Source organism: Pelophylax lessonae (genome assembly GCF_965119305.1).
Source record: "Pelophylax lessonae genome assembly, chromosome: 3".
In the NCBI taxonomy this organism is placed as follows: Eukaryota; Metazoa; Chordata; class Amphibia; order Anura; family Ranidae; genus Pelophylax; species Pelophylax lessonae.
In genome coordinates this window covers 455452086-455467726 of record NC_138770.1, presented here as the reverse complement: position 1 = coordinate 455467726, position 15641 = coordinate 455452086, and the positions used below count along the sequence as shown (strand labels likewise).

The 15641-nt window shown below is 41.9% G+C and overlaps 1 protein-coding gene across 2 annotated transcripts in view; it reads left to right on the top strand.

Annotated features, from left to right (window-relative positions):
* Positions 1 to 7428, top strand: part of TAB2 (TGF-beta activated kinase 1 (MAP3K7) binding protein 2) — a 176596-nt gene extending 169168 nt beyond the window's left edge. For both annotated transcript variants that reach the window (XM_082249805.1, XM_082249804.1), the window contains exon 8: positions 7255 to 7428. In XM_082249805.1, the coding sequence (XP_082105931.1) occupies positions 7255 to 7400 (146 nt within the window). In that variant the 3' untranslated portion in view covers positions 7401 to 7428. The remainder of the gene's footprint in view (positions 1 to 7254) is intronic.
* The last annotated feature ends 8213 nt before the right edge of the window (positions 7429 to 15641 follow it).

Sequence of the window (15641 nt, the reverse complement as noted above, 5' to 3'; positions counted from 1 at the left end):
TTGGTGGTATTTTATCACCTCTGCAATTTATTTTTTTTGCGCTATAAACAAAAAGCGACAATTTTTTAAAAAATTGCAATATTTTTCACATTCTTTTATATGAAATTCTCAAAAGAAAAAATGTAAAAATCTAAATTTTCTAACATTTTAGGCCAATTTGTTTTCTGCTACATATTTTTGGTAAAAGAAAATCACAATACGCGTATTTTGATTGGTTTGCGCAAAAGTTATTGCGTTTACTTACTACAGGAAAGATTTGTCATTTTTTATTTATTTATTTTACTAGTAATGGTGGCGATCTGGGATTTGTTGTTTTTTTTGGTGGGACTGCGACATTGCGGCGGACAGATCTGCGGTGGGCGGTCGTTATGTGGTTAAAGGTGTTTTTTTTTTTTTTTTTTTTTTTTTAAATTGTAGGTCTTTTTTTCTTGGTTTACTACAAAATAAAAATAAAATAAAAACCCAGTGGTGATTAAATACCACCAAAATAAAGCTCTATCTGTCTCAAAAAATGATAAAAATTTCATATGGGTACAGTGTTGCATGACAGCGCATTTGTCATCTAAAGTGTGACCGTACTGAAAGCTGAAAATTGGCCAGGGCATGTCAGGACAAGTCTGATCATTGGAGGAGAGTACACTGAGTTCCCAGCACCGCTAGAGAACTGACCACAGTGTGTGCTCTCCTAGTGGGGTCCATTTTTGATAGGATAGCAGAGGGACTGGCTGGAACACTAGGGATTTCACACAAAGGAAGCAATACAAAGAGGACAGGATACTTTTTATACAAGCACATTGTTCAGCATGTACAGTGCCTTGCGAAAGTATTCGGCCCCCTTGAACTTTGTGACCTTTTGCCACATTTCAGGCTTCAAACATAAAGATCTAAAACTGTAATTTTTTATGAAAAATCAACAAGTGGGACACAATCATGAAGTGGAACGAAATTTATTGGATATTTCAAACTTTAACAAATAAAAAACGGAAAAATTGGGCGTGCAAAATTATTCAGCCCCTTTACTTTCAGTGCAGCAAACTCTCTCCAGAAGTTCAGTGAGGATCTCTGAATAATCCAATGTTGACCTAAATGACTAATGTGTGTAATCAAGTCTCCGTATAAATGCAGCTGCACTGTGATAGTCTCAGAGGTCAGTTTAAAGCGCAGAGAGCATCATGAAGAACAAGGGACACACCAGGCAGGTCCGAGATACTGTTGTGGAGAAGTTTAAAGCCGGATTTGGATACAAAAAGATTTCCCAAGCTTTAAACATCCTAAAGAGCACTGTGCAAGCAACAATATTGAAATTGGAGGAGTATCAGACCACTGCAAATCTACGAAGACCTGGCCGTCCCTCTAAACTTTCAGCTCATACAAGGAGAAGACTGATCAGAGATGCAGCCAAGAGGCCCATGATCACTCTGGATGAACTGCAGAGATCTACAGCTGAGGTGGGAGACTCTGTCCATAGGACAACAATCAGTCGTATACTGCACAAATCTGGCCTTTATTCAAGAGTGGCAAGAAGAAAGCCATTTCTTAAAGCTATCCATAAAGTGTCGTTTAAAGTTTGCCACAAGCCACCTGGGAGACACACCAAACGTGGAAGAAGGTGCTCTGGTCAGATGAAACCAAAATCTAACTTTTTGGCAACAATGCGAAACGTTATGTTTTGGCGTAAAAGCAACACAGCTCCTCACCCTGAACACACCATCCCCACTGTCAAACATGGTGGTGGCAGCATCATGGTTTGGGCCTGCTTTTCTTCAGCAGGGACATGGAAGATGGTTAAAATTGATGGGAAGATCGATGGAGCCAAATACATGACCATTCTGGAAGAAAACCTGATGGAGTCTGCAAAAAAACCTGAGACTGGGATGGAGATTTGTCTTCCAACAAGACAATGATCCAAAACATAAAGCAAAATCTACAATGGAATGGTTCACAAATAAACATATCCAGGTGTTAGAATGGCCAAGTCAAAGTCCAGACCTGAATCCAATCGAGAATCTGTGGAAAGAACTGAAAACTGCTGTTCACAAACGCTCTCCATCCAACCTCACTGAGCTCAAGCTGTTTTGCAAGGAGGAATGGGCAAAAATTTCAGTCTCTCGATGTGTAAAACTGATAGAGACATACCCCAAGCGACTTACAGCTGTAATCACAGCAAAAGGTGGCTCTACAAAGTATTAACTTAAGGGGGCTGAATAATTTTGCACGCCCAATTTTCAGTATTTTATTTGTTAAAGTTTGAAATATCCAATAAATTTTGTTCCACTTCATGATTGTGTCCCACTTGTTGATTCTTCAAAAAAAAAAATACAGTTTTATATCTTTGTTTGAAGCCTGAAATGTGGCAAAAGGTCGAAAAGTTCAAGGGGGCTGAATACTTTCGTAAAGCACTGTACATATCAGGAATATAAAGTGTTGGAATAACAAACACTTTAGGTATAGTTATTTCATGTTTACCAAAAAACAAAAACTGCTGTGTAACAGCTTTGACCAAAGTTGACTAATGCCCTTGCTATAGGTGTAGGCCATTTACGTATCTCCTAAAGCCTGACCATAAAATTCCCAGGATATTGCTAAGCAAAGCCTAGCTATCATTGGGCTATCAAACTCTGAGCTCAGAGCTACTGCGGGAGGAGAGAGTGCATGTGAGGGGGTCTGAATCAGAGAAAAGCTCACTCCCATGCTCAGTGTTGGTCATGTAACCTTAAAAAAAGTAATTAGTTATAGTTACTGGTTACTTCTCCCTGAGTTACATCAGTAAAAAAGTAACTAATTACCAGGGAAAGGAACTATTGTGTTACTTTAAAAAAATATTCAAATATGTCAAATACCTTATGCCCCTTGTATGCGTGGTATTTGGTTAGTGGTACCTGAGTGGTATTTGCTGAGTGGCACTGTGGTGGTACCTGCGTGGTACACTGCTGGTGTATAGGGTGGGTGGGTAGGTGTATTTGGGGGTCAGTGAGTGTATAGGGTAGGTAGGTGTATATAGGGGTCAGTGGGGTAGGTAGGTGTATATAGGGGTCAGTGGGTGTATAGGGTGGGTAGGTGTATAATTGGGGTCAGTGGGTGTATAGGGTGGGTGGGTAGATGTATATATGGGTCAGTGGGTGTATAGGGTAGGTAGGTGGTGGTGTGGCGCACTGTGGGGGTCTGAGTCCTCCTGTCTTGCCTGTCTGTGACTGAGTTTTTTTTTTGGTACCTGTTGTGCTGCTGCCTGGCTGGTGGTGGTGGCTGGCTTGGAGGGTGGGTGGTGGTGGTTGGCTGCTGCTGCTGGTGGTGGCTGGCTGGCTGGTGGTGTGTGGCCTGCCCAGGCACACTGGGGTCCGTCTGGCTCCGTCCTCCTCCTCCAGGCCTGTGCTGCTGCTTCTCTCATCGACTGAGGCCAGTGCTACGGACAGCGCCAGCCTGTCATAGAGGAGAGGAGGAATTACACTACTGCCATCTAGTGGCGGTAGATGTAATTGCGGTAACGCGGCCAAAGTAATTTCAATGGCATTACCATGAGGGGACGAGTAATCAGTTAGATTACTTGTTACCCTCTAAAGTTACTGCGGTAAGTAACGCCGTTTACTTAAACGCAGTTACTTCCATCACTGCCCATGATGCTGAAAATGTACAATAATAGAGCTCACTTAGCAACATCCTGGGAGTTTTTAGTTCAGACTTTGAGGTAGGTTAATGGCCTACATCTATAGCAAGGTCATTAGGTTAATGGCCTACATCTATAGCAAGAGCTTTTACCAATTTTGGTCAAATCTGCACAGTTTGTTTTCATCTATAGGTGTCCCTTATCTGCATAGACTTTTTTTTTTTTTTTTTATAGAATGAAACTAAACCTTTAAGTGTTAGGAAGTCTTTTATATTGCTGATATACATACTAGTGATCGAAGATATCGTTTTTTTATTGCCCATACTGATATTTTGGTCATCGCATATCGGTATTGGCCGATATTTTCGTACATTAAAAACAATTATGATTATTTATTTATTTTTCTGACAGATACTGTTGTGGAGGGATCTGGGGGTCTAAAAGACCCCAAACCCCTCCTCTGCACTTAAAAGCATTTAAAACGCCAAGTTTGGCTGTTTTGAATGCTGTCATTTTTTTAAATTTGGCGCCGAGTACCCGGAAGGGATTTAAGGACATCACTTTCGGGTTTTTACATGGAGACCCGATCAGAGCCGAATGCGGCTTTCATCGGGTCTTCTCTTCGGCGGCCGTGCAGGCTGGTTTCCTGGGTCTCCCAGTGGGACGGTAGACCCGGGCGAGCCGCGGGGGAATGTCCCCTCCCGCTCCTTTAATGACAGCAGAGCGGCTTCTCAGCTGCATCGGTTGTCATTACACGACAGCCGACCGTTGGCCATGGACGCCTGGCTGCAGGCATCACTCCGGTACAAGCACTTTCCCGAAATATCGGCAATATTGGTAACCTCAGGGGCCGATTCCGATATATCAGGGAAAGTGCATATCGGCTTTGCCGATAATCGGTCGATCCCTAATGCATACGCTCCCCGGCCACTTTATTAGGTACACCTTGATGGTACCAGGTTGGACCCCCTTTTGCCTTCAGAACTGCCTTAATTCTTCGTGGCATAGATTCAACAAGGTGTTGGAAACACTCGAGTTTTTGGGCAATATTGACATGATGGCATCACGCAGTTGCTGTAGATTTGTCGGCTTCACATCCATGAAACGAATCTCCCATACCACCACATCCCAAAGATGCTCTATTGGATTGAGATCTGGTGACTGTGGAGCTCTTTTTGGAGTACAGTAAACTCATTGTCATGTTCAAGAAGCCAGTGGTGAGATGATTTGAGCTTTGTGACATGGTGCATTATCCTGTTGGAAGTAGCCATCAGAAGGACGGGTTCACTGTAGTCCTACAGGGATGGACATGGTCAGCAACAATACTCAGGCCCTGGCATTTAAATGATGCTCAATTGGTACTAAGGGGCCAAAAGTGTGCCAAGAAAATATCCCCTACACCAATACACCACCAGCCTGAACCAGTGTTCTGTGGAACTATAGGGTTTCTCCAGAGATTGCATTTGTTTCTTTGTGCAGTGGCAAATTGATGACTTTCCTGACCGTGCCGGCATAGTTCCAGAAAATAGTTTTGTTCTGTAGAGGGCGAGGATCATTAAATCTGCTGTGTGGTTTAGATCTGCTAGAGCCACCACATCCCTTCTTCCTTTTTTATATATTCAAAACTACAACTTTCTAAACCTGCAAAACGTACCATTATTTGCAGATAATTTTGGCCTAGATTCCCTAAAACCCTAAGTAAAGGTGAGAGAGGGTGATCTAGGGATTCAGTATGTAAATGACCTATGAGAGAGTCTAGTTTTGATTCTGGAGTTGTAGTCCAGAAAGCAGGATCTTGGGGAATATTGATGGCCATTAGATATGACATTAAGATGTTTCTTAATCTTAAAAGATGAATTCTCTACCGAAATACCAGCATTTTTTTCTATATATTTTACATTACACAAGTTTTATAGTTGAAATATGTCCAACAGGGTATGGCTACTGAAAAAATGTTTTCTGTTCAGGCTTTGTCCTTGATGTTTTGGCATGGCTCTCTGGCAGTTTTTCTTCTCTCCTGCTTGTGGTTTTTACTGCAGTGGAAATGTTCAGGCACAACTTCACTTTTAATAAAAAAATAAATAAAAGTACAGTGGAACACTTTGCTATTAAATGGCTCAGTTTGTAAATGTGATATTTTATTTTGGAAGATTAACAATTATAACTATTTAGTAGCTTATATTGTGTTTGCATGATTCTTATATTCTTATGTTCACACATTTCAACTATTTAAAACACACAACAGAAACATCTTCATTATAACTGTTAACCTTTTTTGCTAAAGGGTGTTAAAGGTGAACACAAAGCAGAGAGCTAAAATACGCAAATAAGATGTATTCAAGAGTTTTTTTACCAGCCAAAGGCAATTTGCATTTTTTCAATTTGAAAAAAATTGGCTAGATGTTTTTTTGTTTTTTTTTTTTGTTTTGCTCATTTCTGCGCAGAAAAAGGAGTATGATAACGATGTTGTGATATGAACACGGCACATTGTGAACAATTTTTTATTTTTTATTGTGCCTGTGCAAAACCAGGTGCAGAAGTCTCTCTAAGGGTCCTTTCACACGGCACGGTCCGTTTCTCATCCGCTCAGACACTTTTCTTTTCTTTTTTTTTTTTAAACGGACACGGATGACCCTTTCGAGTGTCCGTTCCGTATGTCCGTTTATCATCCCATCCGTTTGCGGATGATAAACAGACATAATATATGTCAATGGGATTGCGGATGTTAGCAGATGACTGATCCGTTTTTGCGTCCGTTACGTTTTTTAAACGGAAGAAAAATAGGGTTCTCTTCCGTCTCAAAAAAGGGAACTGAACAAAGGATGCAAATCAGATGTCAGCGGATGGTCATCCGCTAACATCCGCGATCCCCTAGACACACATTATGTCCATTTATCATCCGCAAACGGATGGGATGATAAACGGACATATGGACCGCCCGTGTGAGAGGACCCTAAATAGTGTGAAGAAGAACTAATGGGATACTTTTTGTATGCAAGGTATTAAGAATTTCTGAATCCCAAACGATTATAGAACATATTGAAGACTTTGCAGTACAGGTGACTGCACTATTGGTAGACTGATAAGTGGATCTTTAGGGGAGTTTTTGTAGTTGAAAATATAGCATTGAAGGTTTGTTTGTTCCCCCCCCCCCCCTTTTTTAAGGATAGGTTCACCTTTTCAAAAATAGGAAAAATAAATGCCCATTTTCTTTTTGCAGGTAAAAAAAATGTGCATTTTAATATTTTTTTTCTCTAAGGACCCTGCAGAGCATTGCACCCACAATGCAATGTCAAACTCCTGCAGTCTCTGAGCACAGCTGTCTGCTCTTGCGGACAGACAGTTATCTGAGAGCAGGAATATCAATGGACTTATGGGTATGCTCATTAGTGTCCTCGCAGCTGATTGAAAATGACAAGGTATTAGCCGCAATGGCTGGTGGTACTGGTAGGCATTCATTTATGGGAAACTGAATGAATGACGCGGCCATGTGGGGAGGAGAGGATCCCTGGTCCACTGTCATGGGGGGGGTCCAAAAGTGAAACTATTCTTTAGAAGCTATATGTTGATTTCCATCCCCTTTCTGTTATAGTATCATGTTTGCACAGTTGAATTAAGTTTCCTTAATGATACAATATTTTATTCCGTTGCAGATCAAAGGTCCACTGTCAAAACACCAAAGAATGTTCCAGATACGGAGGAAGATGAGGGAGCTCAGTGGAATTGCACTGCATGTACTTTTCTTAACCATCCTGCCTTAAACCGTTGTGAACAGTGCGACATGCCAAGGCATTACTGAGCCAGTAGGTCTAATTTCATTGAAAATTTCAAGAAGAAAAGCATCATTTTAAAGCATGGTGCATATATATGCACCATCTGGTTGTTTACCACTGGTAAATGTCAGCCACGGAATAATACCTCAGTGTTGTTTTGTGCGCAGCTGGATTTTTTTTTTTCCTCCTAAATCCTCTCATCGGTGTAAGACTAATGAACCTGGTTACCAGCTGCCACCTGTACCATGTACAGTATTACTATTGACCCCCCTCCGAAGAATTCTCACTGTGCTCAGTGTTCTGGGTCCTTACTACTTAATGTTACTGGAGTGGTTTGGGGTTGCAAAAGTGGCTCAGCTTTCTATGTCTCCATAAAGCAAGGCAACATCGGGTGGCAAATGAAAACACTAAAAATGGAGGAAATGCAGTTCTATGTGGCCTCTTCCTACCATCTGAACAGAGGAAGGACTTCAGAGTTCAGTGGATTAGGTTCCTTGGGATCCTCCCTTCACTTGTGAAACCAGCATCCGTACAATCAATTTCTAACCAGAAAAGACTGCATGCATTATCTGTACGATACAGTGAAATTACCGCTCCCCCTCCCCATTGTACATAGCTCAGAAGCCTGCTTTAAGTGATATTTTTTTCCCTTCTTTTGCCCACCTTTATTCATTTCCTGTACTTCTGTATGTATAGTGTAATACGGTTTTTGTTAGCGTTTCCTTTTATCCTTTTAAATCTTTTGGCACAGTTAATGTCCTTTTTAAAGCTTTTCTAAGAAAAAAAAGTGCCTTAAATGATTAGTAGGAGGGAGAAATCATTGTGCATATTTTCCTATACACTCTCTCTCCCCCATGAAAATTTCTGTATATGCTGATGTCCTGTGAAGACATGTGAAGAAAAAAAAAAAAAAAAAAAGGATTTAAGAAGACATAATATCTTTGTAAGGGTATACCAGTCCTTTTCTGTACACATTGAATTTTACAGTGGTTGACTGTCAGCAGCCAAAATGTTTGTTTTCACGTTTTTATACCACACATCTAAATATTTCATGCTTAGGATCTTCAGACTGTTTTGTGCAATAATGGCAACCCTTAATTAAATTGATCACAAATCATTGACAAACACACAATCATGGACCTCTTTAAAATGTTCTCATGCAGGCAGTTTCTGCAAAGCTGAAATTGATATAGTTTTTTGGGGTTTTTTTATAGTGTCTTTTTTTTTTTTTTTTTTTCTTTTTCAAGAACTGTACTTTCAGTATTAACTATTTTGCTGAAAAGATCGTTTGAGATTCTGCCTGCTTTGTTCAAAAGTTGCGTTGGACGCACAAAGATCATTGTCTGTCTTTTTTTGTACTAATTGCCTGGAATCTGTGGCATTCCTCTTTCTAGAAGATTGCTGCCACTTAGAAAACAGACATTCACAATTCCATTTCAGCCTTCCCCAACAAAATGGTCAATTATGATTTTGAAGACATTTTGAGAATAATTGTGGGCTTTGAAGCTGTAATTTATTGAACAGCTTTATTTAATACAGATTTAAAGCCCTAAAGCTTGAGGAATACCACACATCTCATAGTTTTTCCTAATTTGAAAAAAAAAAAAAAACCTCACTGCTTGGCATCTCAAAACCTGTACATATTTGCTGCTTTTTATTTAAATGTTAATAGAAAACAATTAAATGAGCAATTTTCGGTGGCTTAGTCTTTTAATAGAAAATGTCATCCAAAGTCATCCACTGTAAATGACTGAACATCCTAAATTGTTATGAGATTTTGTACCATTGAGCGATAATGTGATATGCCTTACTCTTTAAGGCTCTTCATTGTGTTGCAGAATACATTTCTAGGTAACGTGAGTGTTGAAAAGGCTTTTGATGAGTTTAAGCCTTCCAGCACAGGGCTAAACAGCAGAACCAAAGCACTTAGAAGCAATACTTTTTGTTAAAAAGACCATTTTTCAGCTTCATCTGCAGTTTTCTGTGAAGATTGACAAATCCGTTTTTACTTGTTTTATTAATAAAACCTAATTTGGATATCTTGAGTTTATGGTTTTGTGATTTAGCTGGGTAAACAGTCTTTGTAACAGATAAGTTATTTATAAAAATTAAAAAAATATATATTCTAACTGGTTTTGGTTTGTGGATTTGTTTTTCATCCTAACAATGGAAAGCTGAAGTAAACTGTAGCAATATTTACTGAACTTCATTCATTACATGTGTTTGTGTGTATGTAGAAGTGTATATTGTGAAGAGTTTCGGGGTCTTTATATGTGGCTGCACTAATAAAAAATATATATATATATATATATAATACACACAGTGCCTTGCGAATTTGGCCCCCTTGAACTTTGTGACATTTTGCCACATTTCAGGCTTCAAACATAAAGATGTAAAACTGTAATTTTTTGTGAAGAATCAACAAGTGGGACACAATCATGAAGTGGAACGAAATTTATTGGATATTTCAAACATTTTTAACAAATAAAAAACTGAAAAATTGGGCGTGCAAAATTATTCAGCCCCCTTAAGTTAATACTTTGTAGTGCCACCTTTTGCTGTGATTACAGCTGTAAGTCACTTTGGGTATGTCTCTATCAGTTTTGCACATCGAGAGACTGAAATGTTTGCCTATTCCTCCTTGCAAAACAGCTCGAGCTCAGTGAGGTTGGATGGAGAGAGTTTGTGAACAGCAGTTTTCAGTTCTTTCCACAGATTCTCGATTGGATTCAGGTCTGGACTTTGACTTGGCCATTCTAACACCTGGATATGTTTATTTGTGAACCATTCCATTGTAGATTTTGCTTTGTTTTGGATCATTGTCTTGTTGGAAGACAAATCTCCGTCCCAGTCTCAGGTCTTTTGCAGACTCCATCAGGTTTTATTCCAGAATGGTCCTGTATTTGGTTCCATCCATCTTCCCATCAATTTTAACCATCTTCCCTGTCCCTGCTGAAGAAAAGCAGGCCCAAGCCATGATGCTGCCACCACCATGTTTGACAGTGGGGGTGGTGTGTTCAGGGTGATGAGCTGTGTTGCTTTTACGCCAAACATAACGTTTTGCATTGTTGCCAAAAAGTTAGATTTTGGTTTCATCTGACCAGAGCACCTTCTTCCACATGTTTGGTGTGTCTCCCAGGTGGCTTGTGGCAAACTTTTTAAACGACACTTTTTATGGATATCTTTAAGAAATGGCTTTCTTCTGGCCACTCTTCCATAAAGGCCAGATTTGTGCAGTATACGACTGATTGTTGTCCTATGGACAGAGTCTTCCACCTCAGCTGTAGATCTCTGCAGTTCATCCAGAGTGATCATGGGCCTCTTGGCTGCATCTCTGATCAGTCTTCTCCTTGTATGACCTGAAAGTTTAGAGGGATGGCCATGTCTTCGTAGATTTGCAGTGGTCTGATACTCCTTCCATTTCAATATTATTGCTTGCACAAGTCTCCTTGGGATGTTTAAAGCTTGGGAAATCTTTTTGTATCCAAATCCGGATTTAAACTTCTCCACAACAGTATCTCGGACCTGCCTGGTGTGTTCCTTGTTCTTCATGATGCTCTCTGCGCTTTACACGGACCTCTGAGACTATCACAGTGCAGGTGCATTTATACGGAGTTTAGATTACACACAGGTGGATTCTATTTATCATCATTAGTCATTTAGGTCAACATTGGGTCATTCAGAGATCCTCACTGAACTTCTGGAGAGAGTTTGCTGCACTGAAAGTAAAGGGGCTGAATAATTTTGCACGCCCAATTTTTCAGTTTTTTATTTGTTAACAAAGTTTGAAATAGCCAATAAATTTCGTTTCACTTCATGATTGTGTCCCACTTGTTGATTCTTCACAAAAAATCAGTTTTATATCTTTGTTTGAAGCCTGAAATGTGGCAAAAGGTCACAAAGTTCAAGGGGGCCGAATACTTTCGCAAGGCACTGTGTGCGTGCGTGTGTGTGTGTGTGTATGTATATATGTATGTATGTATGTGTGTATGTGTATGTATGTGTGTATATATATATATATATATATATATATATATATATATATATATATATATATATAATATTGCTCAAAAAAATTAAAGGAACACTTTGAAAACACATCAGACCTCAATGGGGAAAAATATCATGCTGGATATCTATACTTATATGGAAATGAAAATTATCACCCTACAGATGAAGGGCTGAACTCAGACACCCCAAAAATCAAAGTAAACAAATGATGCAGCAGGCTAGTCCATTTTTGTATGGCCCCGACGTGCTTGTATGCATGCCTGACACTGTCGGAACATGCTCCTAATGAGACAACGGATGGTGTCTGGGGTTATTTTCTCCCGGATTTGGACTTGGGCATCACTGAGCTCCTAAACAGACAGGTGAGGTGCAACCTGGCGGTGTCGGGATGGACCAAAACAAAATGTCCCAGAGGGGTTCTATTGGATTTAGGTCAGGCGAGTGTGTGGGCCAATTAATGGTATTCCTTCTCTCTCCAGGAATTGGCTGCATACTCTTGCCACATGAGGCCAGACATTGTTATGCACCAGGAGGAACCAAGGACCCACTGCACCAGCATATAGGGTCTGACAATGGGTCCAAGGTTTTCATCCAGATACCAATTGGCAGTCAGGGTGCCATTGTCTAGCCTGTAGAGGTCTGTGCGTCCCTCCATAGATATGCCTCCCCAGACCATCACTGACCCACCGCCAAACTTCATGCTGAACAATGTTACAGGCAGCATAATGTTCTCCGCGGCTTCTCCAGTCCCTTTCACTTCTGTCACATGTGCTCAGGGTAAACCTGCTCTCATCTGTGAAAAGCAGAGCGCCAGTGGCAGACCTCAGGGCCCTCAGGCCACCCCCAAGAAATCTGTTTCTGCTTGTTTGGTCAGAGACATTCACACTAGTGGCCTGCTGGAGGTAATTTTGTAGGACTCTGGCAGTGCTCATCCTGTTTTTCCTTGCACAAAGGAGAAGATATTGGTCCCACCAATGGGTTTAAGGACCTTGTTTGGCCCTGTCCAGTTTTCCTAAAGTAACTGCCTCCAGGAATTTCCTCCATGCTCTTGGGACTGTGCTGGCAGACAAAACAAACCTTCTGGCAGTGGCACGTATTGATGTGCCATCCTGTAGGAGTTGGACTGCCTATGCAACCTCTATAGGGTCCAGGTATTGCCTCATGCTACTAGTAGTGACACTGACCCTAGCCAAATGCAAAACTAGTGAAAAACAGTCAGAAAAGAGTAAAGAAAAAATTGTCAGTGGCCTCCACCTGTAAAATCATTTCTGTTTTGGATGTTGCCCTATTTTTGCCCATCTAGTGCACCTGTTAATTTAATTCACACCAAATCGGCTGAAACGGATTAACAAACCCCTCTGCTACTTAACTGACCAGATCAATATCCCAGGAATTTAATTGACTTTACTTGATGCTATACTCTGATTAAAAGTGTTCCTTTAATTTTATTGGGGGGGGGGGGTGTGTGTGGGTGTGTATATTAGGGATGCACCGAAATGAAAATTCTGGGCCGAAATCGAAAATGCAGGATGCCCTTGGCCGGTCGCTGCCACCCTGTCACAGTATATGTACTGTGACGGGTTGGCAAGTGGTTAATTTAATTACCATTGGTATTCGTATTATGCAGCATGAGGGGGTTAATGTATTGTCACTGCTGGTCACTGATGCATTAGTGACCGACCAGTAGCAGTTAATTAACCCCTTTGTGCTGCATTAGTGCACCCAGTATCAGTGCTAATTAACACTGGTTGCACTGATACTGGTTGCACTAATGCAGCACAAAGAGGTTAATTAACTGCCACTGGTTGGTCACTAATGCATCAGTGACCAGCAGTGGCAATACATTAACCCCCTCATGCTGCATAATACTAATACCCCCCCCCCCCAGCATCACTCCCCATGCCAAGGATGCAAAATCTCCTACTCACTCAGCTCCTCCGGTCACTGTCCTTCCTTTCAAAAGTCCCGCCTCTGGCCGGCGGCCCGCCTCCCTGTGATGTCACTACTACTACTACGATCTGTGTCTTCCCTGTCAGAGGAGATACCCGCATGACAGGGAAGTGAAGCGCTCACCTAGTTAAGCTATTAGCGGCCGCTCGCCGCCCTCCCGTCCGGTCTCAGTTCATTCATACACAGATCGTAGTAGTAAGGACATCATTGAGAGGCGGGCGGCCGGCCAGAGGCGGGACTTTTCAAACCTGCGCTGCGCCTTCCTCACGGCGGCCATTAATTTCGGCATTTTTAACCCATTTTTGGCCGAAATGGGATAGGCCCATTTTCGGCCTGAAATTTCAGTACATCCCTAGTGTGTGTGTGTGTGTGTGTATGTATGTATATGTATATATATATGTATGTATGTATGTATGTGTGTATGTATATATATGTATATATATATATATATATAGCGCTATATAAGTACCTGAAATAAAAAAAAAATATATATATATATACACATGTGCGCGCACACAGACAGTATCTCACAAAAGTGAGTGCACCCCTTCCTCACATTTTTGTAAATATTTTATTATATCTTTTCATGTGACAACACAATTGCTTCGAATGTAAAGTAGTGAGTGTATAGCTTGTGTAACAGTGTAAATTTGCTGCCCCCTCAAAATAATTCAACACAGTCTTAATGTCTAAACTAGGGATGCACCGAAATTATCGGCCGAAAATGAGCCTCTCTCATTTCGGCCGATAATGGGTTAACAGTGCCGAAAATAAAATATGGCCACCGTGGGGAAGGAGGAGGGCGCAGCGCAGGGCAGGTTTTAAAAGTCCCGCCTCTGGCCGGCCGTCCGCCTCTCAGTGACGTCCCTACTACAATCTGTGCATTATGAATGGACATACCAGGTCGGGGGGCGGGGCGAGCGGCCGCTATAGAGAGAACTAATGTGATCCTTCCTGTCAGCTCAGCACGTCTATGTGTGAATGAGAACAGAACTGAGCTGACACCGGGGGCGGGCGGAGCGGCCGCTATTAGCTGTGACTATGTGAGAGCTTCTCTTCACTGACAGGCATGTATCTCCGCTGACGAGGAAGAGAAGCTCTCACATAGTTACAGCTAATAGCGGCTGCTCCGCCCGCCCGCCCCCCCGCCCGGTGTCAGCTCAGTTCTGTTCTCATTCACACATAGACATGCTGAGCTGACAGGAAGGATCACATTAGTTCTCTCTATAGCGGCCGCTCGCCCCGCCCCCCGACCTGGTATGTCCATTCATAATGCACAGATCGTAGTAGGGACGTCATTGAGAGGCGGTGCCGCCGGCCAGAGGCGGGACTTTTGAATGCAGGACACCCGAGGAGGAGGACGCTGAGGCAGTGGGGGGAGATGGGGGGGAGCTGAGGCAGCTTACCAATGATATTAGTATTCTGCAGCATGAGGGGGTTAATGTATTGTCACTGCAGGTCACTCATCTATTAGTGACCGACCAGGCAGGTAATTAACCCCTTTGTGCTGCATTAGTGCAACCAGTATCAGTGTTAATTAACACTGGTTGCACTAATGCAGCACAAAGGGGTTAATTACCTGCCACTGGTCGGTCACTAATAGATGAGTGACCAGCAGTGACAATACATTAACCCCCTCATGCTGCATAATACAAATACCATTGGTAATTAAATTAACCTATTGCCAACCCATCACAGTACATATACTGTGACAGGGTGGCAGCGACAGGTGTACGTCGCTGCCTGTTTTTGGTGTATGCCCCTGTTCTATCCATTTTAAAAAAAATTTTGGGGGAAAAAGTCATTTTCGGTTTCAGTTTTCGGCCAAGGGCATCCTGCATTTTCGGTTTCGGTCCAAAATTTTCATTTCGGTGCATCCCTAGTCTAAACTGCTGGCAACAAAAATGAGTACACCCCGAGTGACAATGTCCAAATTGGCCATTTTCCTCTCCCCGGTGTCATGTGACTCTGTTACAAGGTTTCAGGTGTGAATGGGGAGCGGGTGTGTTAAATTTGGGGTTATCACTCTCACTCTCACTCTTACTGGTCACTGGAAGTTCAACATGGCACCTCATAGCAAAGAACTCAGGATCTGAAAAAAAAAAGAATTGTTGCTCTATGTAAAGATGGCCTAGGCTAGAGGAAGATTGCCAAGACCCTGAAACTGAGCTGCAGCACGGTGGCCAAGACCATACAGCGGTTTAACAGGACAGGTTCCACTCAGAACAGGCCGTGGTCCATGGTCGACCAAAGATGAGTGCACGTGCTCAGCGTCCTATCCAGAGGTTGTCCTTGGGAAATAAACA